At 36.9% G+C, this 27,971-nt stretch overlaps 1 protein-coding gene across 1 annotated transcript in view; it reads left to right on the top strand.

Moving 5' to 3' along the window:
• Positions 1-4,349: 4,349 nt before the first annotated feature.
• LOC120517964 (caskin-2-like) overlaps positions 4,350-27,971 on the top strand; it is a 268,762-nt gene continuing 245,140 nt past the window's right edge. Inside the window, exons 1-3 of the mRNA XM_039740508.1 lie at positions 4,350-4,527; positions 8,893-9,318; positions 22,279-22,330. Coding sequence (XP_039596442.1) covers positions 9,225-9,318; positions 22,279-22,330 — 146 coding nt within the window. The 5' untranslated portion in view covers positions 4,350-4,527; positions 8,893-9,224. The remainder of the gene's footprint in view (positions 4,528-8,892; positions 9,319-22,278; positions 22,331-27,971) is intronic.

The raw sequence follows: 27,971 nt of genomic DNA on the forward strand, positions 1-27,971 counted from the left end.
ATAAAGAAGGTTTTATTGGCTGATAAATGGCCTATAGTCAAGAGTGCTGAGTCTTTGTATGTTTAAATGTATTCTTGTAGACCAAAACTAATATTTAAGTCTGAGGTATCACTAAAAAATTGTATGTTGTTCGTGCCGAATGACAGGCTGTTATTCATATAGCACTTGTGTGGTTTAAAGTGCTAAGGGTTAATCAGTGTGTGTGTGTCATTCATGGGGCACTGTTGTGGTTAGGGTCTGTGTGTGTGTTCATCTTAAAGTGCAACAGTAGAACAACCCGATAACGAACTTGACGAGAACACTTACCCTTGAGGAAACAGGTAAAGGGCAAGTAGAGGGAAATACCACGATAATACACATGTGCAGAAGGACTCCGAGTCCAGCTGAACGTGGCGAAGGAGCAGTACAGGGGAAAGCTGGAGCAGAAGTTGCAGAATAACAGCATGAAGGAAGTGTGGGATGGGATGAAGACCATCAGTGGCTGCAGCTCGAAGCAGGGTGCCACCATCGAGAGAGACGTGGAGAGAGCAAACCAAATGAACAACTTCTTTAATAGGTTTGACCACCTTAACCCACTCTCAACTCGGAGTACTGCATCCTCCAACCATCCTTCTGCTGATACTAGCATAGCGCAGACATCCCCACCCACAATTATAGCAGTGCAGGTGAGCATGAGAGCTGAGGAGACTTCGTGCGAGGCAAAGCAGTTGGTCCAGATGGAGTATGGCCAGAAATGCTGAAGGCCTGTGCGCTGGAACTGGGGAGTCCTCTACAGCGAATCTTCAACCTGAGCCTGGAACAGGGGAGAGTCCTGAGGCTTTGGAAAACATCTTGTGTCACCCCAGGCCTAAAGGTTTCACGTCCTAGTGAGCTGAATGACTTCTGGCCTTTTGCTGTGACGTCATAATATGTGATGAAGACCATGGAGCGGCTGCTGCTTCACCACCTGAGGCCTCAGGTCCGCCATGCGCTCGACCCTCTGCAGTTCGCATACCAGGAGAAGGTGGGAGTGGAGGATGCCATCATCTATATGCTACACTGATCCCTCTCCCACTTGGACAGAGGCAGTGGTGCAGTTAGAATTATGTTTTTGGACTTCTCTAGCGCCTTCAACATCATCCAACCTCTGCTCCTTAGGGACAAGCTGACAGAGATGGGAGTAGATTCACAACTGGTGGCAGGGATAATGAATGGACTATCTTACAGACAGACCTCAGTATGTGCGTCTCAGGAACTGCAGGTCTGACATTGTAGTCAGCAACAAAATAAATAAATACTTGGGAGTGCAGCTGGATGATAAATTGGACTGGACTGCCAATACTGATGCTCTGTGTAAGAAAGGTCAGAGCCGACTATACTTCCTTAGAAGGTTGGCGTCCTTCAACATCTGCAATAAGATGCTGCAGATGTTGTGGCGAGTGCCCTCTTCTACGCGGTGGTGTGCTGGGGAGGCAGCATATAGGTGAAGGACACCTCACGCCTGGACAAACTTGTTAGGAAGGCAGGCTCTATTGTAGGAATGAAGCTGGACAGTTTAACATCTGTGGCAGAGCGACGGGCGCTAAGCAAGCTCCTGTCAATCATGGAGAATCCACTGCATCCACTGAACAGTGTCACCTCCAGGCAGAGGAGTAGCTTCAGCAACAGACTGCTGTCACTGTGCTGCTCCACTGACAGACTGAGGAGATCGTTCCTCCCCCACACTATACGACTCTTCAATTCCACCCGGGGGGGTGGGGGTGGGGTAAACTCTAACATTATTTAAAGTTATTGTCTGTTTTTACATGCATTTTTATTACTCTTTAATATTGTTTTTTTATCAGTATACTGCTGCTGGATTATGTGAATTTCTACCCTTGGGATTAATAAATCTATCTATCTATCTATCTATCTATCTATCTATCTATCAATCTAAGAAGTGTTTCGTCAGCAATAATTGACTTCTCATTAAGAAGCTGGATTGGAACAAAAACCTGCAGCCAGTGCTTCCCTCCAGGACTGACATTGCCTACCCCCAAATTAAAGTATGATTTGCAAGGCCAAAGAAAAAAAAAAATCCTAGAAAGGTCATCTTGACTGTTTCACTTTTCTTTCTTTGATAGTTTGCTTGCTAGTTTTAGTTGTGATATTCAAGTTTATTATTCAGATATTAAATTGGATTGGTATTATTTAAATTCTTTTCCTAAAATGAGTTCATACTGGGGGCGGCACGGCGGTGTAGTGGATAGCGCTACTGCCTTGCAGTTACGAGATCCAGGTACGCTTCCCCGGTCCTCCCTGTGTGGAGTTTGCATGTTCTCCCCTGGTCTGCGTGGGTTTCCTCTGGGTAAGGTGTGCAGGTTAGGTGCATTGGCGATTCTAAATTGTCCCTAGTGTGTGGGTGTGTGTGTGTGCACACCCTGCAGTGGACTGGTGCCCTGCCCGGGGTTTGTTTCCTGCCTTGCACCCTGTGTTAGCTAGAATTGGCTCCAGCAGACCCCTGTGACCCTTAGCATATAGCGGGTTGGATAATGGATTGATGAATGGAGTCCATACTAGGTGTTTTCTTAGGCTGGCTGTTGACATGCTTTCAAAGACTGAAAGACTGTAGAGTGGTTTATTTGATCTAAATCTATCATTGTGGCAAGCCATCTAAAGTGCACATCAATTTACACCATTTCATCTGCTTACCCTCAACTTATTTTTAATGTAATTCAATGATGCCAATTTGAGAACTGATATCTTGGATTAGCCTGAACTAACACTATGAACTATACAATATTTGGTCCTTTACAGCTAATAAAACTTTTTGACATCCTTTTTATTTCTTTTGTTAAATTAATTTTATATAATGGATAACTTTTAGTAAAACTCATGCTTATTTCCAATTTGAGAACTGATATCTTGGATTAGCCTGAACTAGCACTATGAACTATACAATATTTGTCCTTTACAGCTAATAAAACTTTTTGACATCCTTTTTATTTATTTTGTTAAATTAATTTTACATAATGAATAACTTTTAGTAAAACTTATGCTTATGCTTATTTATCTCTATAAACTTTTGTAAAAAATGGTGTTGTATGTGGTATGGTGATTTTGTTTTAATTATCACTTCCCTGCCAATTGTGATGCTTAATCATTAGTGACTGATAATTACTTTGATCCAAAAATCTAATTCTATGTCTTTAAATTATATGTAATCATAGGAGAGACCCATTTACTCAACTAGCTATATGACTGAAATGGTACAGCAGTATTTCTTTAACTTGCTTTATTTGAGGAGCAGCATGGTGGCAGAGCAGTTAGTGCTGCTGCCTTAATGCTGTAGACTCCTGGATTCAAATCCTAGTGTACATATTGTCTGTGAAATGTTTTCATACTGTCTCCAGTTCTGTGTGGGTTTTTCTCTAGGTACTCAATTTTTTCTCAGCCATTTTCAAGATATTAGTATTTTATTAGACTGGGGTGTGTGTACCTTTCCTGGACAATTTTAGCTGCAGCACCCCTTGATTATTGTTTTAAATATTCTACATCATGTGAGTGTCACATTAGTGTTTGTTTTGCAAACAACATATCAAATTTTAATCAAGAAATAATCGTTACATTAATTGACAAAGACTAGCTTGTCTGAAAAATCTTTTTTCTGTTACATCATTATTTAAGTATTTATTAAAGGATTATAAACATTACATTCTATAAAACATAAAATATTACATTCAGAAAAATAATATTAATTACACGTTTAGATTATTTTTTCATTAGTAAATAAAAAACAATCTACCTTGCTCCTCATTTTCCTCTTTTCCACTGTTGACCATTCACCTAGCGTTTACTTTTTAGTCAACGACGATAGGGTTCTAGTATACTATCCATTGAAACAGATATGTATTTGACGTATGTAAATATTGCACGTCTGTCTACGATTCTGTCACTGCCTTTGTTTTACTGCCTTTGTTTTACTGTGTTAGCCATTCTCTTTGAACCTGTCTTTCACAAAGTGAGATCACTGGAATGAACTACTACTCTGAACATTATGGTAAAAAAAAAACTTAAAAAAACTTAAAATACTTAAAAAAAAAAAATAAAAAAGAACAGCGCATGATATGAAACTTTTGATATCAGTTACTTTAGAAGGAAATTGATACTGGTTCGGAATAGGGTAAATACATTTTTACAGAGTTTGCAAAGTACCATCCGCTTCATTGGCTGATCCGTACGTTTTATTTAAGTCTCAAAACTACAAAAAATACAGCTTCAAGACAAAAGCTGTATTTCTTCTAGAGTACTCTGAACCTGTCTCATGCTCCCAATCCCTGTTAAAAAGGCGGAGCCACTGACAATGACAAGCGATGGAAAGGGCGTGTTGTTTGGCTAATGTTCTATAGGAAAGTTGCCTGTAATGGCAGACGTCGTCGAAAAGCGTAAGAGAAAGGCCGTGGAACTGTAAAAGTATTGGTATGCTTCTTGCTAGTTGCGCGAATCAGTCTTTATTTTTGCTAAAAGTTATATTAAAACTCGAGACAGTTTGGGTATTGTTTCGTGACGGTAAGTTGGTGGCTGATATTTCCTTATTCTATTCACGGTTTGCGACCTGGGTGGGGGAAATTACACAACTTTAGTATTTAAGTTTCTGTCTGTTCTGTCTGCGGCGTCATATGGCTGCGCCACCTTGGCATAATTTTTGTACTTGTCCACGAAAGTTGGTTGATCACGGCTGCTTTTCCTATTTAAATACATGTTATACTTAGATATGAGCGTTTCTTTTTTCTTTTTCCAACAGGCATGTTTTGTTTAAGAACGCGGCCAACCCAACGATAGATGTTACGATCCTGTTGTTAAAGATTTACCTTTAACGTTTCTGAGAATTCCCAGACCAAAACAAAAAATAACACTAAATTATAAACTGTGGCATTAGGTTGGTAATAAAAACACAATTTGGAACATCAAAAGATGGCACTTTATGGTAGCAGTTCGAATGTCAAAGGATGGATATTCACATAATAGTTACATAATTATTAATGACAGTTAAAACATACCTGTATATACCTTTTGTACACGTTTTTGTGTAATTTAGGGTGATATTTAAATGAGAAGCTGCTTTATTAGTATTTTAATTTTTCCTTTTAGTTGAGGCAATGTATTTTGTTTCCTTGTTAATCTTGATATGATACTAAAATAGAAGAATTGTGGATTCGGTCTTTAATGGAAATCCATATTTGATTTAAACTACAGTAATCTTGTCCCATGCTGTTTAAAACCTCCTTTGACAGATTTAAGCTCTTGATAATCTGTTAGACTCTGAAGTAATTTTATTTGTAGCTGGCCTGTGTATGAGACACAACTGTTGCCAAAGTGCTACCTTTGAGTGAATATAAAACAATGGCATTTGCTTTTCTTTTTGTCTGAAAATACTTAAGTGTGTCGTGAATTTGAATCCCTACTTCCATTTAACCAAAAGAAAAGTGTATACGGTGTATGTTTGGAAGAGTTACAAGTAAAGTAAGTTTTGAACAGTGCATATACTGAGAAGTAAAGTTATGTTAAAATAGGAACTATTATTTAAAAAATTGTGCACCTGTCACTAACTTTTTTTAATTTCACATGCTGATTTTTTTCTGATAAAATGTACAGAGCATAAGCAATGACTGATAATGCCTAGAATGTTATATAATTTGAAAGCTGCAGGAACCTTGTTATTATATAATACAACCCACATAATCAGTACTGTATCTGTATTGGACATTTTGTGAGTATAGAAAGTAAAAATAATTAAAAATCCTAGATTCTAAAGGACATTTTGATAATTGCTGTATCTCTATAGCAACTTTCTTATGTTACAATAATACATTTATAACAACATTGTGATAACCCTTTTTTACACAGGATTATAATTTATATTTAGTGTAAACAAGAAGTCGCATTGTGTTAGCCTTCTATATGGAACAACAAGGTTATTTTTCACTTAAGGTTTTGGCTAGAAATCCTTGTCTGGCTTTGGAGTCATCTGTAGCAGCATTGGGCAAACTTGCATGCCTGTCTGAAACTTGTTATTCACAGAAACCTTGTTTCTAAAATGCCTTGTAAATTCCTTATTCTGGTTAAAGAAACCCTGTTAGTGTCCTCTAAGAAAGTTAGTTAACAGAGGTAGATGTCTCATTGAATAACACCATTATGTGGTTATGTAAACCCTTAACTGGGTTACCGTTAAAAGATTTTGTAGGTTGTGCATGCATTTTATTCGCACACACTCGGATCATTTAATTATTCCTTCTCCTGATAGATTATTTCAATCTCTGTATGTATGTGTATGAAAATGTTCTCTGTGTCACCCACGCTGAAAACATTACCTGAGGGGAAGCTGGTTTCAGGAAAGCACAGGCACCATTTGGCAAGGAGACTCACTCTACCACTGGGGTGCATGATAAAGTGAAAGTAGTTGACTTGAGAAAATTGATTTTTAAATGTTAGTGAAAATTATTGCAATATATAGTAAATAAGGCTTTTTATACACTAAAATATAATTCAGGAAAATACATAAAGAATGAGAAGGATCCTACAAGACTTAAAATTTATTTTAAGATAATAAATGGAATTTGATACATAAGCAAACACAATTTGAACATAAAAATGCTGTTATATTCGTATGTTTCATTTGCAGTATTTAACCCAACATTTTCTGTAAACAGCTTGATTGTAGTGTGGTGAAACATAGACATAAAATACCATTATTAAAGTGTATACAAATAGTGTATTATTTTTATTTTTGTTTATTTAATGATGTTCTCCTTTTTCTCTACTCTTATTTTCTACCTAGTTTATCAAGTCAACAGCAGAATGTGAAATAACTTGCCTGTTATTGTCAGTAGCAGGATTTAAACTCACAAGTTCAGGGTTTGAAGTCCTTGGTCCAACGTTAATCACAACAGCACACACTACCTGCCAATAATATAAGCCTTTAATAAAAATCCTACAAATAATGTATTCAGTGATGTACTTGAATATATACTATAGTACTTCTAATATATCCGATTAATGAATGGCACTATAACTGAGGCCCATTGTCTTACAAAATTTCCCTGGTGAAGCCAGATAGCTCAGGTAGTAGGTTATATAAGGATGTTTTGTCTTGGAACTAAAATTATTAATTACAGGAAGTACCAAATCTAAGCCAGTAAACCTCTTAACTCTAAGTAGCATTAAGATTGTCACTGTAACTTACAAGAAAAAAAAACCCACACGTCAAAACATTTTAGGATCAACTATGGTGTGTTTCTTTTCTTAAATCTTGCTGAAGTTTGAGCTGATGTACTATATAGAGCTTAAAATATCAGTGCAAATAATGATTAGAAAGAGAGCCTTTTCTCAGTTTTTATACATGTCGTAACAATATCTGCATGTATATTATATAATCGAGTAACATGTTAAATTGGTCCAGTTTCACATCTCAGCTAATTACATTTGATCTCTTTATTATTCTTACATTAGGCCATTATTGTTCTGTTCCCTAGCAAAAATATTGTTAAAGGACAATATGTATCCCTTAACATTCCCTGGTGACTGCATGTTTATAAAAACCAACTTCATAAGAATTTAGTTGAATCTATACATTTTGCCAAGTCAGCTCACCATGGCAACTACCAGATTATTTTGGGAACAGTTTGCATCAGTTTTGTTTTCTTCATCTGCTGCATTTCTGTCTAGTTTTGGTAATGCAGGTAAATCTTTGAAAAGCATCTGTATTTGAAGTTTTTCTTTTCTTTTTTCTTCCATTAAAATGTGCTTTATTTGTTTAAGGCCCTCATCTAGCAAGCCCCTGAATCTCAGAAACTTGTCTTCCGGTTTTATTATGGCTTTGGGTCTACCAGACCTGTTCCTGTCAGAGTTTCCACTTTCCAATTTCCTTTTATTTGTGTACTGTACTCAATGACTCCTTGGCTTTCTTTGCAATTTATCGGAAGCAAAGGGCTTCACTTTTAAGGGTTTCAATGGCTTTTTCTCACCATAATACAATATACTTTGCCATATTGTTCAAATAATGCTTCAGAGGGTATAGTAAAGCAGTTTGTTCCAAAAGTGCTGTTATATGAACTGAAGGTGTGTAAGTAAAATTTGGGACCCATATAGGAATTGTTTGCATCAACATTGAAGGCTTAATTAACTGTTGAAAATCTGGACATTGTTGATATGACTATTATAATTTAATGTTTAGAAGTGGTTTGAATGTATGTTTAATTGAGCTTACTGTTTTATCATAATAATGAAGACATTTTCTTTATATGTCAGCTTTTTTGGTTTTAATTTCTGTTACATAATTTGGAAAAATCTACAGACAGAAAAAGGCATGCCAATGGGATCTCCATTAATAGGACTCTTGGCTGAACTGGTTATGTCCCCAGTGTAGGGTTAATCAATTTGTTTAGTTTTAAACAGACCTGCATTGTTGTAAGTAAAATTTAGTTTAGCAATTTTTAAAAAGCAAAATATAGTTTGTGTAAATACACACACACAAACTTCTTGAAGTGAATTTATTTTTAAATGTCCAAATTTATATTTTGGTTTCAAATTAAGTAGTCAGTCTATATTACCATTTTAATTTGTAATTGGAAGTAGATGGCAGAATACTGAAAAGACCGAGACTTGGAAGCAAACGTAGACCAGTGTTATTTGGTATTTGCCTGTTTTGCATAGTATTGTGTTTTTTTGTCATTTGCTTCATTGATCGACAAATAATTTACTATTTAAATAAAATTGAAATATCTAGGGGGAATTAAGTTTTTTATCAACTCTAACATTGACATTGTAGCTTTATTTATATTTTGTTTACCTTTTCTAACTTCTCAAATATTGATTTTTGGTGTAACTGGTTACCAAAAAAAGCTAACAATTTTTTTTTTCTTCCTCTCCCCTTAGGGTATTCCAATCACATACGTATTGAAAGTGGTAATAGCCTGACAACTCCATTTCAGAAATATTATTTGTTTTCCTTTTTCTGCAACATTTTTAAGTCACTACTCCATATCATCTGTGTTCATGATTGAAGGATGGAAATGTTTTAACTGCAAAGACCTAGGAGAAAGAAAAGTCATGAGTCAAAATAGTTGTAGACTTGAGAATAAAAGAATTGTTGCAATTTTTTTTTCTGCTATACATTTTCAGCTGGAGTCTGAAATTGTTTGCTTTAATATTTTTTAATGAACTTGGAACATCTTTTTTAATTTTGACAAGAAATTTGGATTGCAAACATGGGAAAAGAACAAGAACTGCTTCAGGCAGTAAAACTGGGAGACTATGCAGCTGTGCAGAAGCTCTTAGCTAAGATGAAAGCCAACCGAAGCAGTAAGTTTATTCTTAAACAAAAACATAAATAATTAGATTTTTATGTGCATTCACATCTTATTGCCTAGTAGAGTTTTTAATGTGTTGATGAATAGAAAAGGCAATATGTCGTTCACTTTTAAAATGCTCCAAACTGCATAAGTTAAACTTAATGAAAGAGTTTAGCTTTTCAGAAGGTTTGGTACCAGCTGCAAACAGCTCTTCTAAATAAATCTGTTACTACTATTGTAGGATGTGTGAGGGATCACTGTTTCATCATCCAACTGGGATGCCAGAAACATGAAGAGATCTGTACAATTCAATGGAAGTCTTCATTAAATAACTTGGCTTTCTCTGTTGTGGTTCTGATGTAGTGAATGACTGTTTTTCAACAAATAATCCTGTTGCAGTAAACCAAATAATACAATTTATTCATAAAACATGGATAATAGAAGATGGGTGTATGTAAGTGTAAGTTTGTGTGTGTCTGTGTTATGGCTGTCAAATTAGCCAAAAATTAAAGTTAGAATATTCCAAATAAAAAATATTCAAACTTGGGTTAATGATTCTGGGTGTTATACATGTACATTTGTTTGTAGTAGTTGGGCATCTGTAATTTAAGTAATTGTCACAAAATGTTTGCAGTAGTGATGTGCAAACAGTTCTTTTTAGTGATCCGATTCATTTTGTTCAGTTCACCAGAATCATTGATTCGTTCACTTTAAAATAAGCTGTATTCTAGTTTAAAATCTAGAATGGTATCATAATAGTGTAACAACTTTAGCCACCAAACAATATAAAAAGCAAGCAGCAGTAATGTATACATAATAATAATGATATAATAACAAGGATCTTTTTTATTAAATTCTGAGAAAAATAAAAATTTCAACTATATATAAAAACAATCCTACACTCACACATAATAATAATGATGATGATCCTCTATTGATTTCTGACAATAAGTAAAATTTCATCAATAAGTAGAAAACAATTGTACAATTAGAACCTTAGAGTAGTCCACAATAACATTTTCTGATGTAATCTCCCATACATACATACATCATCAGTGAACTAAACTGAGATTCAGTGTTCTGCGAGTCTGTTGTGTACAGTTTGTTCCTCCATTCAATACGCAAACTGATTCTTTTGGTGAACTAGTTCTCTGTACTTTACTGCGAGTCTCTTGTCTTTAGTTCATGAATAAACTTCAAATGGTTCTCCAGATCAGTAGGGTGCATACTGGTTGGTCAGTGTATATTCTGTGATGGTCATATTCACTCAGTCAGAGTGAACTGATCAGTGGGAGAAGCTTGGTGTCATTTACCAAGTCAGTCATTGGCTAGTTGTCACCATGACTATTGGGCTGAAACAGTTTACTGATATGCTATTTCCCAAAGACATTAGCCATTTAAGTGAAGTTAAGGTGATAGCTCTGAACTGTTGAGGAATGCAATATAAAATCTAGCACGCACTGCACATGCCTTTAAAAGATTAGTTCTTTAATGTAATTGTACCAGTATGTTCATTCAGAGACCAAGACAAGTACAAAAGAACTAGTTTGTTTGTTCGTTCGTTTGTTGCACATTACTAGTTTGCAGTGCAGGGACACCAGCTAAGTGCTATAAGACCCATTCCACATTGTCATGAGTGCTTTGTGATTTCCAAAGACACTGTGAGTGAGGAAAAAAAAAAAAATTTTTATAAGGGAAACAAAATGGTGTAGGAGCATTTCTGCTTCTGTCCATTCATAGTCCGTCTCGTTTTCATGACGCTGTCGTTTCCTTTCTCGATCTTTTCTCAACCTTTCTCCAATCTCGCAGGCAATCCAAAGAGTAAGGCAATATACACGGAGAAATGGTTATAAAAGGGGGACACATAGGTATCCAGGCTTTTTAAAGCATAAATAGGGATCGCTTCACTGACGTGAGCAAGCCACGGTACCACTGTTAGACGCGCAGCACTCGCCGCCTACAATGTAACAATAATAATTTCCGGAACGTGCTGTAACATTGTCATTCATTTTACCCACTGTCTTTCTTTCTTTCATTCATATGTTACGTAGGCACGTACCTTTTATCTTTTTCTGTAACGAGGCTTCAGGAGCTAACCAGCGTAACACTGTCCACCACCCCTTTCGTTATTCCGGCACATTATTGACAATCGTGAGTAACAACAACGTACTAAACTGGAAGGTGGTCTATGCATGCGTGGAATTCGTGGACAAACAAAAATCAAGATCTAAATGAAGATCTCTTTGGTTAATTTAAAGCACAACAATTTGTTTAGTTTGAATGTCTGTGTTTTGAGGTGTGACTGGAGTACTACAGTTTTCAGTAGTATAAGCCTGGAGGAGATTCTTAATACAATGCCTAAGTTTTAGCTGTCTCTCTACTGCCATCTAGTGCTTCTTCTTCTAATTCATTCGCTAACAAACAAAGATCAAGATCCAAATGAAGATTATATATAGAGATAATGTAGCATAGCTCAGTGCAAGCATATGTGGCTCATAAGGTTTTAGCCTCCTTTTCGTGGCTGCTTTTATGGGGGTGTGATAGTGATCCAAGTTTTTATTGTGAAGGGAGTCTAGCTATGGATTTTACCAATAAAGCTAACCATTCAAAATTATAAAATTACTGATTGTAAAAATGAATTTGAACACAATGACAAAAAAAATTTGGGTAAAATGAACAACCAAACTTTTACACTTGCATGTCCGCTATTGGCTTTGAATAAGACCTTTTGTAAGTAAGTTCAAATTATAACTGAATAGCAACATTTGATCTGACAGTCCTATATGCCTTTATGCTAGCTTAATTGAACTTTTTCTTACTTAGTAAAAAAAAAAAAAAAGGCACGTAACTTGAATTCTGAACTTTCTCTTCATGTGGCCAATATGGATATGTTTTTTAACTAGTTATTAACTTTCTAGTGTCTACACTATGGCATTCATTTGCGCTTAGCTAGTCAACACTGATTTACCCTTTTCTAACAGTTCTTTGTGTGTGTGTGTGAGGTGCTGCTCTAAACTTTCCTACTAGATTTAGGAAGAGAAACCTATAACGGCTAAAACATATCATTTACAAAGGTTATTACTTTTCTGTTACAGTGATATCAATATTTTAACACATTAGCTGGGTTTATCCTAACTACTAAGTCACAATTAAGTTTTCAGAATCAAAGTAGGAGTAATTATGATTTGGTGTTGGTGGTATTTTGCTCCATCTGGGTTGGTTTTCGCTGGCACATGTGAAAGAAGATCAAGTGCTGTTTTCTTTCTTTCCTCCGGAGTTCTTCTCCTTCTTCGCCTTAATTGCACCTTCTATTTGCTGGCAGTACTGCAGTTTTCTCTTCGAGAAAGGAGTGTCCCTTTCTGCTAGCATAAAGTTTGTCTTCTGGGTAGTTGATGATTTAGTCAAGTACTGTCTTTAGCAAGACACACACATAGCTTTTACATATGGTCCCTCTTCTGCAACTTGGACCTCTGCTATGGAGCAGAAGTTACGGACAGGCCAAAAGCATTGAGTAGGTAGAGAGAGTATAGTTCTGGTTCTTGTAATGATTTTTAAAGGTAGGAGGATATGTTTTGCCATTGGTTTCTTGAATGCACATAAGTTAAAATTTTGCTTGACAGTTTGTGCTTTTTTTGTCTCTTAATATTGCCCATTGTTGAGTTATGGCTCTTTGTTTACAAGTACGTATTTAAATGGTGTATTGAGGAGACGTATGTTGGTGTTACTTTTTGATTGACCATTTTATCAGGTGAGGCCCAGAGACTGTATTCCAAAGAGGCCCTGTTAGGAGAACTGACATTTGAGCTGGAATTAAGAGAGTCTGGCTATTACTTTTTAAGAAAAAAGACTTGAACCATTACAAAATTAGTAATGGTAGTCTATTCTACACTGTTTCATATGTTTAATACATTTTTCCATTGTAGGTAGTGTGAGTATGTATGTAGATCTTCCATAGCGCATAACATAGAGGAACTTTATAAGAAGATCTTTTGGGTCCTAGTATTGCCACTAGGAGTGGCACATGTGTCTTTCGGGCCACAGCATTTGGTAGCTATGTCCGCAGTGGAGAGTTTGAACAAGGCACATTCGGACTGTGTTCATTACCTCCCTCAGGGTGTGTGAAAAGTTCTTATGGAGGTTGGAGTTAAAACCTTTCTAGGCAAGGGACTCTCCAAGACAGTCCACTCTTGCTGCTTGCTTGGGCTTTCCATGTCTATCCAGGTGCCCCCACACCATTTTACCTAACTCATCACCAGGCGGCGATCAGTTGAATAGATCTGCCCCTCTCTTCACCTGAGTTTCCAGAACATAAAGTCATAAATCTGATGATATGATTGTAAAATTGATCATAGATCTTTGGCTTAAGGTGCTCTGGTATGAAGTACACTTATGAGCTACCTTATATTTGAACATGGTGTAGTTAGGATATAGCGGGTTGGATAATGGAGGGATGGATGCTTATTATGGTCAAATCATGCCTAGCACAGAAGTCTAATACGGAATACCGATTGGGTTTAGATCAGGGAGGTCATCTCTCTCAAATATGTCTCTTCAGGTGTCTCTCTCTTTAACCCATGTTAGCGCTGAAGTTGCCCAGCGGAACTATGGAGGCCCCAGCTGGGACTTTTTCCAGGAAGCCCCTCCAGGCACTCCAAGGAGGTCTGGAATTCGGAATTACCATTTGGTGCATAAGCACATATGGCAGTTTGTGTTCTCCCATGTGGATCCTTTAGCCATACAGAGACAGCCTTTCATTCTCTGGGACAAACTCCAACGTGGTATTGACCAGGCAGGGTTTCAATGACATTCCTACTTCCTCCCGTTGCCTCCCCCCACCCTGGGCAACTCCAGAGTAAAGGAGAGTCCAGCCTCTTTTACAGAGGTTTAGTTCCAGAATCCAGTGAGTTGACATGATCACAATTATATCTAGTTGGTAGCGCTCTGCTTCTCCCCCCAACTCCTTTCCCCTCCAAGAGAAGTGACATTCTACATCCCAAGAGTCTGTTTATGTGTATGGGTTCCAGTCTATCAAGACCTCTTCCTTCAACCACTGCCCAGGTCACACTGCACCTGGTCTGTATTCCTTCTGAAGGTGGTTGGCCCACGGTGGGCAGTCCTACAAGGCGATTTTGTGATATGCCAGACTGGGTCACACCTGGCCGTCATGGGTGGATCACCTGCAGGCACTACCCAAGGCCTGGCTTTAGGTGGAATCCCCATTAACCCTATACCGGACAGAATACTTTTTTAAAATTTTGCATCTGCATCATCTGGGTAATTTGAATCCCTTTTTGTCTGACCCTCCTGCTCAAGATGGCACAGCTTCCAGGGTCACAAGTGCACAGAAATGAATCCACCACGATAAGCTGGCATTTACTCGAGGCGTTATGTAAAGAACTACTGTAAAAAAAGCAAAATTTCCCCTTGAGGACAAAAATCTGTCTTTCTGTCTGTCTATCTAGCTATCTATCTTGTTCCCAATAACTAAAACAAAATAACGAAAAATTAAAATTAAAAATTTCCTGAAAAGGAGAAAATGAAAACAAAATAATTTTTATTTTAATTTTGTTTTTCACCACACTAGTCTTGTGAGAAAAGTACATGCGAGTGTCCAGTTGCTGGTATATTTATTAAATATTATTAAAAACTGTGCAGTAGTAAATTTGGTTACAAATGAGCATTTATTTGTGTGCATGTACAAGTATCCCTCTCTAATAGTATCTGAATCTCTAAATTTCATTCATCATTTCGTCCATGGGTCAGCTCTTTATTTCTAGGGCTGAGAGTGAATACCAAATCCTCATCACTTGTCAATGACTTATTCTGTGAATTTCTTTGGCAGTGATTGACCGTCTATCAGAGATAGCCCTTTGCCAGCAAATGGCCGACAACTCTGACCAATTTGAATTAAAAGGTGCTTAATTTCAAAAATGCCACACATATAGCTTAGAAGATAAAACTAAATAGTTTAAAAATTTGAGCCATGGAGGATTTTACAAGATTGAATAGCTGCCACTGTGCTTCAGATTTAGTCAGTATTTAGACTGGGAAAAAATGAAACCTTACTTAGCACATTACTTGTTTGATTGCTCTACATTTGCAATGGAAGATGCGCAGCATGCAGTCAATGTTATCAACTAAGCCATTGTTAATCATATACAGGTTGACATTCAAAAATCCGGCCACTGATAATCTGGTTCCTTTAGATTTCCAGCATGGATTTCAGGGGGCATTTTCAAATTTACCTCGTTGATGCGCCACTGTTTTCTGGAGGTGCCGTTTATGTTTTGATGGTGCTGTAGTCAATAATCAGTTGTTGGGTCTTGCTTGCACTTGCTAACTGACATTCCTGCTCATTCCTTCTCATTATATCATTTATTTGCTGCTGTATAGCCCCATTATGGACTCGGCAAAGAAAAGAGGTGGCTTAAAACGTAAACATCTTGTGTTGTCGATCACAGAAAAAAGGGAAATGCTAAAAAAACTTGATAGCAGATTGTCTGTGCGAACCATTTGCTTTTCATTTAGTGTTTAATTCTCTTTCTTTAAAGGACTGTACAGGTAGTAATTTTCTGTTAAATATATACAGCATATATAACCATCCAAAATCCGGCATTTTCTAAAATCTGGCACTCCTTGGGTGTGGAGGTTGCTGTATTTTTGAATGTCAGCCTGTATTTCATTTTAAGCAGGTTATTTAAACAGTACAATAATCTAGACGAAAACAGACCGTTGTGCCCAACAAAGCTTGTAGTCCTAGCCACATAATTCTTCCAAAATAACATCAAGTATATTTTTGAAAGTCCCTAAAGTCCTACTGTCTACCACGGTACTTGGTAGCTTATTCCAAGTGTCTGTTTTTCTCTGTGTAAAGAAATATATCCTAATGTTTGTCAGAAAGTTACCCTTAACAAGTTTCTACCTGTGTCCCTGTATTCTTGTTATAATAATTTTAAATTAAGTGATGATCCACTATACTAATTCCCTATATAATTTTAACACTTCACTTATGTCACCTCATAATCTGCTTTTGCTTAACACTAGAATTACCAGAGCCTACGAAAAAACTCGTAATTCCGTCCCACCTTAAATGGCTTCTTAAATCCCTTCACACCTCTCCGCCAGTGTCCTTTGTCTTCTAAATGTGCTGATAAAGAGAAGCTAGGAGCAGCCGACTGTTCCATCCCCCCACCAATTTAGAACGTGCACGAACTTCTCCCAGCTCATGCCTTGATTGAGTATCTGGGAGTGAAGTGGAGTTTTAGAGTGGAAATAATAGATTGTTATTTGGAACACACGCATTTCATGCCTGTTCCATTTCTACAGTAATCTGTGTAAACACATTGTTAAAACAGAAACGTTTTTTTATATTCTAGTAGTAGATGACAAAATGTAGGCATAAACTATATAATGTATGAAGCCTGAAGTCCAAATAGCAAAGAAACATTTTCACAAAAGGCTACATATATAACAAAACAATTGCGCTTTTATTCAAAAATATAACTGCAAAATCAAAAAGCCGCCTTAACATGCGACATTGACAGCCGTTTATTGTGACTTCTTCCGTGGAGCAATAGAATCAGTTCCCGCCTGGGAATCAAAAGGTTGCTAGTTCGATCCTGCACCACTCCGTTTTGAGAAATAAACTGCTCATAGTCTTACTATTTTAGAATAAAAGCATATATTTGATTTCAGTCTGTAACAGCCGGTGCAATTTGTGATCCTTATAAAGGTTAGCTTTTTTTTTTTTATTTTATTCCCTTTTCATTCTCTCAGTCGCGTTCAGAATCAATTCACACAACCCCATCTGACACGGCTGTTTTCACATAAAGACGCGCTATAGCTCTGCAGTGTACCACGATGCATACTAAAGCCCCACCAAGGGTTCTCACACACAAACGCTGGCGAAGCTGCCTTCTTCGTATCTCACCGTCACTTGATTTTCTTTTTATTCAGTTTTATTGAGTGTTCCTGCCAGTCCCTGCATGTTGCTGTATGCTGCTTCTTTTGTACTCCAGGACATGCAGAGGAAAGAATGGTAAAGAGCAGTAACTAGGGGGCTATATGCAATAATCAGACACTCCCCATCTGCCCATTGTTTTGTTATACTTTTACACCAACATATGTTCCTGTGTTTGAGCATGCTCAAAAAAATACACATGTAATGCCACGAAAAGTAAATAATGCAGTTTTTTTTTACAACGAACAGCGTCGGATCGGGTGTGAATTTATGCAGGAACTGGAAATTCTCTGATGTGGGACCTTCCCCCAGGGAAGAAAGTACAGTGTCAGGTGCTCATTCAGTGTAATAGGAACCTTAGCACAGAGAGTTGTGTGCACTGCAACAAGTACACGTGTCGTAAATGTAGGAAGGACGGTCCTTGGGTGTGTGAGAACTGTTAATATTTGAATGTGATGATTTTATATAGCACGGAATGAAAATCAGCACTTCTTAGCGTTGCACCATGCAAGCTGTCGTATCAATCGCCTACTGTAAATTGCTTTCTTTTTTCTTCGGTTATACAGGTAGTCTTGAATAAAAGTGCACTTGTTTTGTTAGCGAAATGAAGTGTCTGCGTGCACTTTTCGTGGCATTTCACGTGTATTTTTTGAGCATGCCCGTTTGAGCATGCTCAGACACAGGAACACATGTTGGTGTAAAAGTATAACAAAACAACGGGCAGATGGGGAGTGTCTGATTATTCCATATAACGCCGAAGTTACTGCTCTTTACCATTCTCTCCTCTGCATGTCCTGGAGTACAAAAGAAACAGCATACAGCAACATGCGGGGACTGGCAGGAACACTCAATAAAACTCGATAAAAAGAAAATCAAGTGACGGTGAGATACGAAGAAGGCAGCTTCGCCAGCGTTTGTGTGTGAGAACCCTTGGTGGGACTTTAGTATGCATCGTGGTACACTGCAGAGCTATAGCGCGTCTTTATGTGAAAACAGCCGTGTCAGATGGGTTTGTTTGGATCGATTCTGAACGCGACTGAGAGAATGAAAAGTGAATTAAAAAAAAAAAAAAGCTAACCTTTATAAGGATCATAAATTGCACCGGCTGTTACAGACTGAAATCAAATGTATGCTTTTATTCTAAAATAGTAAGACTAAGAGCAGTTTACTTCTCAAAACGGAGTGGTGCAGGATCAAACTTGCGACCTTTTGATTCCCAGGTGGGAACTGATTCTATTGCACCATGGAGGTCGTTACAATAAACGATTGTCAATGTCTCTTGTTAAGCCGGCTTTTTGTTTCTGCAGTTGTATATTTGAATAAAAGCGCAATTGTTGTGTTATATTTGTACCTTTTGTGAAAATGTTTCTTTGATATTTGGACTTCAGGCTTCATACATTATATAGTTTATGCCTACATTTTGTCATCTACTACTAGAATATAAAAAAAGTTTCTGTTTTAACAATGTGTTTACACAGATTACTGTAGAAACGGAACAGACATGAAATGCGTGTGTTCCAAATAACAATCTATTATTTCCACTCTAAAACTCCACTTCACTCCCAGATACTCGCTCAAGGCATGAGCTTGAGAGAAGTTCGTGCACGTTCTAAATTGGTGGGGGGATGGAATAGCCGGCTGCGTCTAGCTTCTCATTATCAGCACATTTAGAAGACAAAGGACGCTGGCGGAGAGGTGTGAAGGGATTTAAGAAGCAATTTAAGGTGAGACGGAATTACGAGTTTTTTCGTAGGCTCTGGTAATTCTAGTGTTAAACTGGTGATTTGTTTCATTTCAGCCTATATAATCTGAGCAGGACATCTTTCACTACAATTTTCCAAATCACTCGGTACCTCCTTAATAATCCCTTTTAACAATGGGAGGTTATCCACTTTCTCACATGGAAAGACCTCAGAAAAATGTGAATTTAGAGCATCTGCTACTTCACTGTTATTTAAATTACATTAAATTAATTTAGACAAAAAAGAAAGGTTAGAGATTGGTCGATAGTTATTCAAAATCATTGAATCCAAGCTAGGTTTTTTAAGCAATGGTTTAATAATGGCAGTTTTAAAAGTGGAAGGCGCAGAGCCAATGCATAGTGACTTATTGATAATATTCAAACTAGGACCAACTAAAACAGGAGACAGTTTCTTAAAAAGATACAGTGCATCCGGAAAGTATTCACAGCGCATGACTTTTTCCACATTTTGTTATGTTACAGCCTTATTCCAAAATGGATTAAATGCATTTTTTCCTCAGAATTTTACACACAACCCCCTATAATGACAATGTGAAAAAAGTTTACTTGAGATTTTTTCAAATTTATTTAAAGTAAAAAAAAATTGAGAAAGCACATGTACATAAGTATTCACAGCCTTTGCCATGAAGCTCAAAATTGAGCTCAAGTGTATCCTGTTTCCCCTGATCATCCTTGAGATGTTTCTGCAGCTTAATTGGAGTCCACCTGTGGTAAATTCAGTTGATTGGACATGAATTGGAAAGGTACACACCTGTCTATATAAGGTCCCACTTAGTTCATGTCGGAGCACAAAACAAACATGAAGTCAAAAGAATTGTCTATAGACCTCTGAGACAGGATTGTCTCGAGGCACAAATCTGGGGTAGGTTACAGAAAAATTTCTGCTGCTTTGAATGTCCCAATGAGCACAGTGGCCTCCATCATCCTTAAGTGGAAGAAGTTCAAAACCACCAGGACTCTTCCTAGAGCTGGCCTGCCGGCCATCTAAACTGAGCGATTGGGGGAGAAGGGCCTTAAGGAGGTGACCAAGAACCCGATGGTCACTCTGTCAGAGCTCCCGAGGTCCTCTGTAGAGAGAGGAGAACCTTCCAGAAGCCTCCACAAATCAGGCCAGTATGGTAGAGTGGCCAGACGGAAGTCACTCCTTAGTAAAAGGCACATGGCAGCGTACAGAGACATCCTGGATAAAAATCTGCCCCTGAGCGCTCTTGTCCTCAAGACTGGGGCGACGGTTCATCTTTCAGCAGGATAACGAACCTAAGCACACAGCCAATATATCAAAGGAGTGGCTTCAGGACAACTTTGTGAATGTCCTTGAGTGGCCCAGACTTGAATCCGAAATCCGATTGAACATCTCTGGAGAGATCTGAAAATGGCTGTGCCCCGACGCTTTCCATCCAACCTGATGGACCGTGAGAGGTGCTGCAAAGAGGAATGGGCGAAACTGGCCTTGCAAGGATAGGTGTGCCAAGCTTGTGGCATCATATTCAAAAAGATTTGAAGTTGTAATTGCTGCCAAAGGTGCATCGACAAAGTTTTGAGCAAAGGCTGTGAATACTTATGTACATGTGATTTCTCAGTTTTTTTATTTTGCAAAAACCTCAAGTATACTTTTTTCACGTTGTCATTATGGGGTGTTGTGTGTAGCATTCTGTGGGAAAAAAATGAATTTAATCCATTTTGGAATAAGGCTGTAACATAAAAAAATGTGGAAAAAGTGATGCGCTGTGAATACTTTCCGGATGCACTGTAAGATGATATTGGTTCTAATATGCAGGCTGTAGGTTTGGAAGCAGTTATCAGGCTGGACAAAGCCTCAGAAGAACCAAATTCAAATTGTGCAGAACTGCAAGAGGTCTGAGCCACAGTACCTGTATTCATGAAAATGCTGGAGGAGTCATAGAAGAATGTAAACCATTGATTTTACTTCTAATTATGTCAATCCTATTTAACAAGTTCTCTGAGCACATCCTGAGAAATTAACACAACATGTGCACGAGTTGCAGTACTAGCATAAAATTGGGGTGTGGGGCGCAGTTTGTTCAAGTTGGAACATGACATCAGAGTCTCCGTTTACTATCGAAATGTGTCCTTCAGGATCACTGTGCTTGCTTCAATATTTGAATGGTTGGATGTGGTGAAGCAAAATACTGACATACAGATGTATTCGTGGTGCTTTTTAAGCGTCACATATTCCCCAACATAATGATACGATTGTGTACAATTTCCAGTGCCATCTTTTTTTTTTTTTTTGTTGTCCACCTTCACAACAGTATCAAATGCACGGAAGCATATTTGAACCACAGAGAAAACAATTTGGGACACAGTGAAAAGGTCTGTTTTGTGATTAAAGTGAAAATTTTGGATTTAATCCCGAAATTCCCACTTTAATCTTGTAGTTTATTTTGTCATTAAGGTAGCCCATCGTAAATGTCATCTTAAAACCAACCCAACTGTTAATTGCTACGTGCTTCTGGAGCTTCCTCCTGCACTGACAGCAGTGGCAGGCAGCAGTTGCCATACAGAACACATTAAAGTTACGATATTCTAGCTCTCAGCATGTTTAAAATCCTTAGATTTATACTTGATATGACTTTCATGATGAAATGCATTAAAGGATGTATATTACATTTTATTGATGAAATCGTTAACTTTTAAATATTTAAATAATGAATTCTGTTAATAATTACACATGTGTGGGCGGCATGGTGGCGGGGTGGTAGCACTGCTGCCTTGCTAGGAGTCAGATCCCTGGTGTTCCCAGCCTGGAGTTTGCATGTTTTCCTGATGGGTTTCCATCCAAGGCTGTGCAGGTTTGGAGATTTGGTGATACTAAAATTATGCTAGTGTATGTGTGTACTTGTATTCACCTTGTGATGAGCTGATATTTCTTGTACTTTATATTTCTCTTCTAGCCTTAACTCAATATAGAGTACCTGTTGGAGACGAAAATTTCTTCTCTGTAATATTGTTCCCAAAAAGTAGTCTGACAAATCAGTTATGCAATTCAGATGCTTAAAGTAATCTGCTACCTGAAGGTATTAATGTTTAGCTTTTATTTTGTAATGTATGATACTTTAGATCTTTCTAAAGTATAATCTGCTTAAGAATGTGCTGACTGTGGTATGTAAGTGAAAGAAAGTGAAGTCAGAATAATAAACACATTTATTTTAGTTACTTGATATATTTACTTTTTTCATGTAAATGTAAAAGAGTTCATGTACATTTGCTTCTCTTATTGATTTCAGAGTTGCTGGGCTCTGGAAAGAGACTGAATATCAACTACCAGGACTTTGATGGGTTAGTAAATTGTGTTTTCCTGTGGCTTTTTATGTATTTTCTAATTTAATTATCATGTGAAATATATCTCATCTACATAGTCAAGGAAACACTAGTGATATTTGTGGCAAAGGAATACATACATCAATTGTTTGTAATTCTGGACATTTAAGACCAAAAGAATTGTCAAGGTCCAAGAATATTTAGTGTGCTTGAAAGACAAAAAGGACAAATTTAGCACCATTATGGATCTGACAACATATTAACTCGTTCTTAACACCACAGGTTAAATAGCAGCCATTGTGTCATTTTGGCCAAATACCTGACTTTTTTTGTCAATGAAGTTCTAAAGAAGTCAATGTTAGAGTCAGTACCTCTTTAAATGAATAAATTGATTCTGATAAAATGTAATTTATTCTTTGGCAAGAGCTCTAGTTAACATTGTTAATGTTGGAACAACTGATACACTTAAGGGGCAGTCTGACAGTTCTGAGGAGCATTAGAAACATTTTGACAGGAACAGATCATTCAGTCCAACAAAGTTCACCAGTCCTATCTACTTAATTTCTCCAATATTATCATTAGATTGAGTTATGAATGTCACTAAATTCTTACTCTGTACCACACTACTTGATAATTTTTTCTATGTGTTTATAGTTCTCTGTGTGAAAAAAACATTTCAATCTTTTGTGCATAATTTGCCTTTTACAAGATTTCAACTGTGTCTTCCTGGTCCTGTCAAACTTTTTCTAAACTAAAGGCTTGAATATTCTGTATGAATTCCTATCATAATTTAAAAAACTTCAATCATGTCACATTTTCTCTTCATTTGCTTAAACTGAGAAGGCTCAACTCCTTTAATCTTTCCTCATAACTCATACACTGCATTCCAATAATCGGCCTATTTGCTCCTCTTTAGACTTTTTCTAGTGATGCTATGTCTTGGTAGATGTCAACAGAGTTTTTTAAAGCATAGTAACCATAACCTCGTTTTACTGTACTCTACACATTGTGCTATATTACCTAACATCCTGTTACTCTTCTTAATGACTTCTGAACACTGTCTTTATGTTGAGAGTAATAAGTCACTATGACTCCTGAGTACTCCATATATGGGGTACTTTAAATTTTCAGACCTACCATTGTGTATTCAAAAGTAAAATTTATTTTTCCTATGTGTGTTACCTTATATTTACTTACAGTAAATTTTATCATCTGAAAATCTACCCAAGCCTGCATTCTGTTCGGGTCCCTCTCTAATTATTCAACTGATTCTAAATTATCTGCCAGTTCACCTAGTATGGTATCACCTGCAAACTTAACCAGCTTGTTCCTTATATATATCTAGATCATATGTACATATAATTAAAACATAGCAGCAAACCTAGTAGTGATCCCTGAGGGACGCCACCTTTAACATCACTTAATTCTGATAAGGTTTCGTGCACCATAACCCATCCTATTTTTTATGAATTTTCTACCAATTTTCACACTATAACCTGAATTCTTGCCTCTTTTAGTTTTATACCCATCCTATCTCGTGGGACTTTATCTAATGCTTTCTGAAAAACAAAAAAAAAAAATTGTCTGTTATGGTAACTTTTTTTGTTACTTCCTCATAGAATTCCAGCTTATTAGTAAATTCAGTAAATTACTTTGCTTGCCTTGTGTTGATCAATCTTTTCCTTAATAATTCCTTCAATACTTTTACCTGTGATAGACGTTGAGCTTATTGGACTATAGGTACTTGCATATGCTCAATCGCACGTTTCATATAACAGGATAATATTTCCTGTTTTCCAGTCCATACGAATTTCTTTAGTGTGCATTATTTTTCAGGGTTGAGGGGAAACCACATGGGTTTATATATGCACTTAGTAGATAGATAACCTCCTCGAGCACTCTGGGATTAATGCCATTTGGTCCTATGCACTGTTTGGCACATTTGGAATATTAGTGCTCCTTATATTTTCTGCTAGTAATAAACTTATTTATATACTTATTTTGTCAAGTAATTCTCATACATGTTTGTTCCATTGACCTGGCTTATTCTCAGTTGTGAGTATTGATGCCATAGGAACAGCGCAGTGCCAAGTCTGCGGACACATGAGGAATTCCAGTTCTCAATTTTTTTTTCCATACTGAGAATAAACATACAGGATATATTGCAAATTACCCTAGTGTAGAATTTTTCAGTTTAAGCAAACAGAGATGACAGACTTAAGTGTTTAATATTATGAATGGAATTAGTACATTGGATTGCTGCTGTAACTTTAAAATAAATTCTACAACAAGAACACGGTTGGAAAGTTGTTAAGGACAGATTTTCCACAAATGTTTGAAAATTTTTCTTCAAGCAAAGAACCATTAACACATGCAATAAATTACCAAGTAGTTGATGAACTTTAAATCTTGACTCAGTGTTGTTTTGAAGGATGTAGGTGTATACCTTGTTTAAAATATTTTACTCCTTAATGTGAGAAGCATTAGGAATAAAATGCATGACCTATAGGCCACAGTATTGACTTGTGACCGTATTGTTGTAGGAATTAGAGAATCATGGTTAAATGAGAGTACCAGAGAGAAATATAATAATATTAGTGCCTAAACATGCTTCAGGAGAGACAGACAGTAAAGGATATGAGGAGGGTTGTGGCACTATATGTGAAAAATAATATTCCAGCCCACATCTTCAATATGGAAGAAGGATACATGTCAGAATCTTCGTGGGTTAAGCTAGTAAAGAAGAAAGGAAGCAATCTACTTAGTGGATTTTGCTACAGGCTGCCAAATTCTGATATTTAACCAAATAAAATATATTTGTAACAAAGGGGACGTAGTGGTCATGAGTGATTTAAACTTCCTGAACATTTTTGGGTGGCCTCTATCGAAAATACAAAAGATTAAATTGAAATGGTGCTGTCTTGATCTCGATATACTCATTAAACTAGTGAAATTTGGAAGGATGGCAGACACTGAGGAGGCAGCAAAAACAATTCAAAATGACCTGGACAACCTTCAGAACTGGGCAAACACCTGGAAAATGCAGTTTAATACAAACATCAATTATAAATACAAAACAGGAGACACTGTCATACAGGAAGCAATCTCTGAAAAGGATTTAGGGTTTTGCCTTGTTGCAGGATTTTCATTGACTAAGCAATGCACAGAAGCAAATTAAAAGGCAAATACAATGTTAAATTATATCATAAAAACTGTTGAAATTTAAGTCAAGGGATGTTATGCTCAAACTATATAATGCTCTCGGAAGATTGCATCTGGAGTATTGTGTTCAGTTCTGGTCACCATGGTACAAGAAAGACATAGCAGCGCTTGAAGCTGTGCAGAAGATAGTAACCAGGTGCATCCCAGTACTTAAGGACATGTTCTACTGACAGACTCGGAGAATTAAACCTGTTTAGTCTTGAGCAGAAGAGGACCTAATCCAGGTATTTTAAAATCCTCAAAAGCATTGATAAAGTGGATCCAGCAACATTCTTTTGGCTTAAGCATGAATCACTTACTCAAGAACATCCGTGGAAATAAAGGGCATGTCCATTTAAAATTGATGCCAGAAAACACTTCTTTACGCAAAGAGTTGTAATACTCTGGAACAAACTTCCAAGACTTGTAGTTGAAATAGAAACTTTGACAACCTTTAAGGAGATTCTGAATGAGATGATGGGGCAGCTTAGCTATTAGCTAAAGAAAAGGCCTGATAGAGTGAATGGTCTCCTCTTGTTTGTCAAATTTCTTACATTTATCACAGTCTTATAAGAATATAACAATGATAATAGAAATTGACAAGTATATGTTAAGTCTAGGGGTGTACAATAAATCAAAATTTCTATTCATTATTTAAGAAAAATATTGTCAGCACTTTTATTAAATTTTCCACAATTTCTTCTGAACTTTAGATCCACAAAATTTCCAGTGATCTTTCTAAGCCTGACTATGTCAACTCTGTTCATGTTGATTGGTGATGATGAACGAATTTCAGAAGAGGAAAACTTTAAAACAATCAGGGTTACCACTGCTGTGTACAAATGGTTTGGTTTAAACCAAAATGAGAGTCGGATAAACAACACCCAATAATTCACATCACAAAAGAAGTCAGACATCCACACAGGATGAATCTTCATCCATCAGTTTAACACTGTTTGCATTACTGTAAAATTAGAAGTGGGAATAAAAACAGCAGCCTTTATAGTTTACTTTTGTATGAATTGTTCAATGTTTGTATTTCATGTATATATTTTATTTTGGCTTTTCTTTTTTCATTTTAAGTTTGTATTTTTGCATGGCAGGTGAATTATGCTTCCTAAGTACAATAAATGACATTCAACGTATAGCACATTCATTTTCAATTAACATTTAAAATATTGTAGCAACTTGAGTGTATGGGAGAAGTCTGTGGAAAGTTGGTTGTTGTTAGCCTAAAAAGAACTGTTAGTTTCTTCAACAGCTGAACCCTCTACCGCCTTCCTATGACATTCCTCCATGCTGCACAGGTCTTAAGTGGCTCCATGTGTCTCTGACTGCTTCATCCCAATACTAGCACAGACACACACCACTGCCCTAACCTCGCTCTGCTCTCCGGAAATACCCAGGCTCCATGAGCACATCAGAGGCTTGCTGTTGGCCACATATCCAGGCCAAAGAAGTTTAGAAGTGGTGACACCCAGTTTAAAGTGTCTTTGAGTGCTGTGTCTGTGTGCCTGCCTGTGCAGCTCCTCTAAAAATGTTTTGTGGCTGGCTTCTCCATGTATCCTCACCCTCTCTGACACTCTCTAGCCATCTGAGGAGCATGTCCCTCTTGGGTCTGGACCCAGAGTCACTTCACTATGTTGTCTTGGTGATATCTAAATCTATTAAGATTATGGAAAGAAGTCAAATTTACAGCCATAAACTGAGTAGGTTTATGTTATAGGATAACAAAATATTAAGTAATGAAATAAAGAAAAATCTCTGTGTGGTTTTTATAATGTGAAATTTTAAAAGGGAGAGTTTACTTTACTGTTCATTGCAATTGAAAATATAACTAATGTTTTACTCCATTTACACCGAAATATCACCACCCTCCTCAGAATTTTAAGCAGATTCTTACCTGGCCCTGCTTTGTAAATTACCTATGTATACCAATGAGAAAAGGTAATGAAGAAGCAATTATGGCCCCTGGATCCAAAATATCAATTGTCTGGCCGCAGAAGCAGTACTTGTTATGCTGGTAAATGTTCTAAAATAGATACCATCATATCTCATAGACTGTAGTAGACAAGAAAAAGTTTATATATGCAAGTACATAATTTGGAACTGCTACAAATTATGTTAATCATAAACAGTATGTATATAATAATACATATGCATATATATTATGATCAGAGCTTAGCATGGAAATGAAGAGGTTTGTCTTTACTTATGCAAAACAGTCACATGGAGAGAGCTATCTAGTAGACACAGTTGTAATACATACAGTGGAAACTGAAATAATCCAAGTATCGTTGATTTCTACTTTTGCACTTTATTAGAAAAGAAACTAGCTAGTTACCACATATTGAATAAATATGAACATGAAAATAAATTAAGTGTTTCTAAGAAAAAGCATATGCAAAGGTATTCGTGAATTTCAATTGTTAGTAATAGGGGATCATCTTACAGCCCA

Source organism: Polypterus senegalus, chromosome 17 (genome assembly GCF_016835505.1).
Source record: "Polypterus senegalus isolate Bchr_013 chromosome 17, ASM1683550v1, whole genome shotgun sequence".
In the NCBI taxonomy this organism is placed as follows: domain Eukaryota; kingdom Metazoa; phylum Chordata; class Cladistia; order Polypteriformes; family Polypteridae; genus Polypterus; species Polypterus senegalus.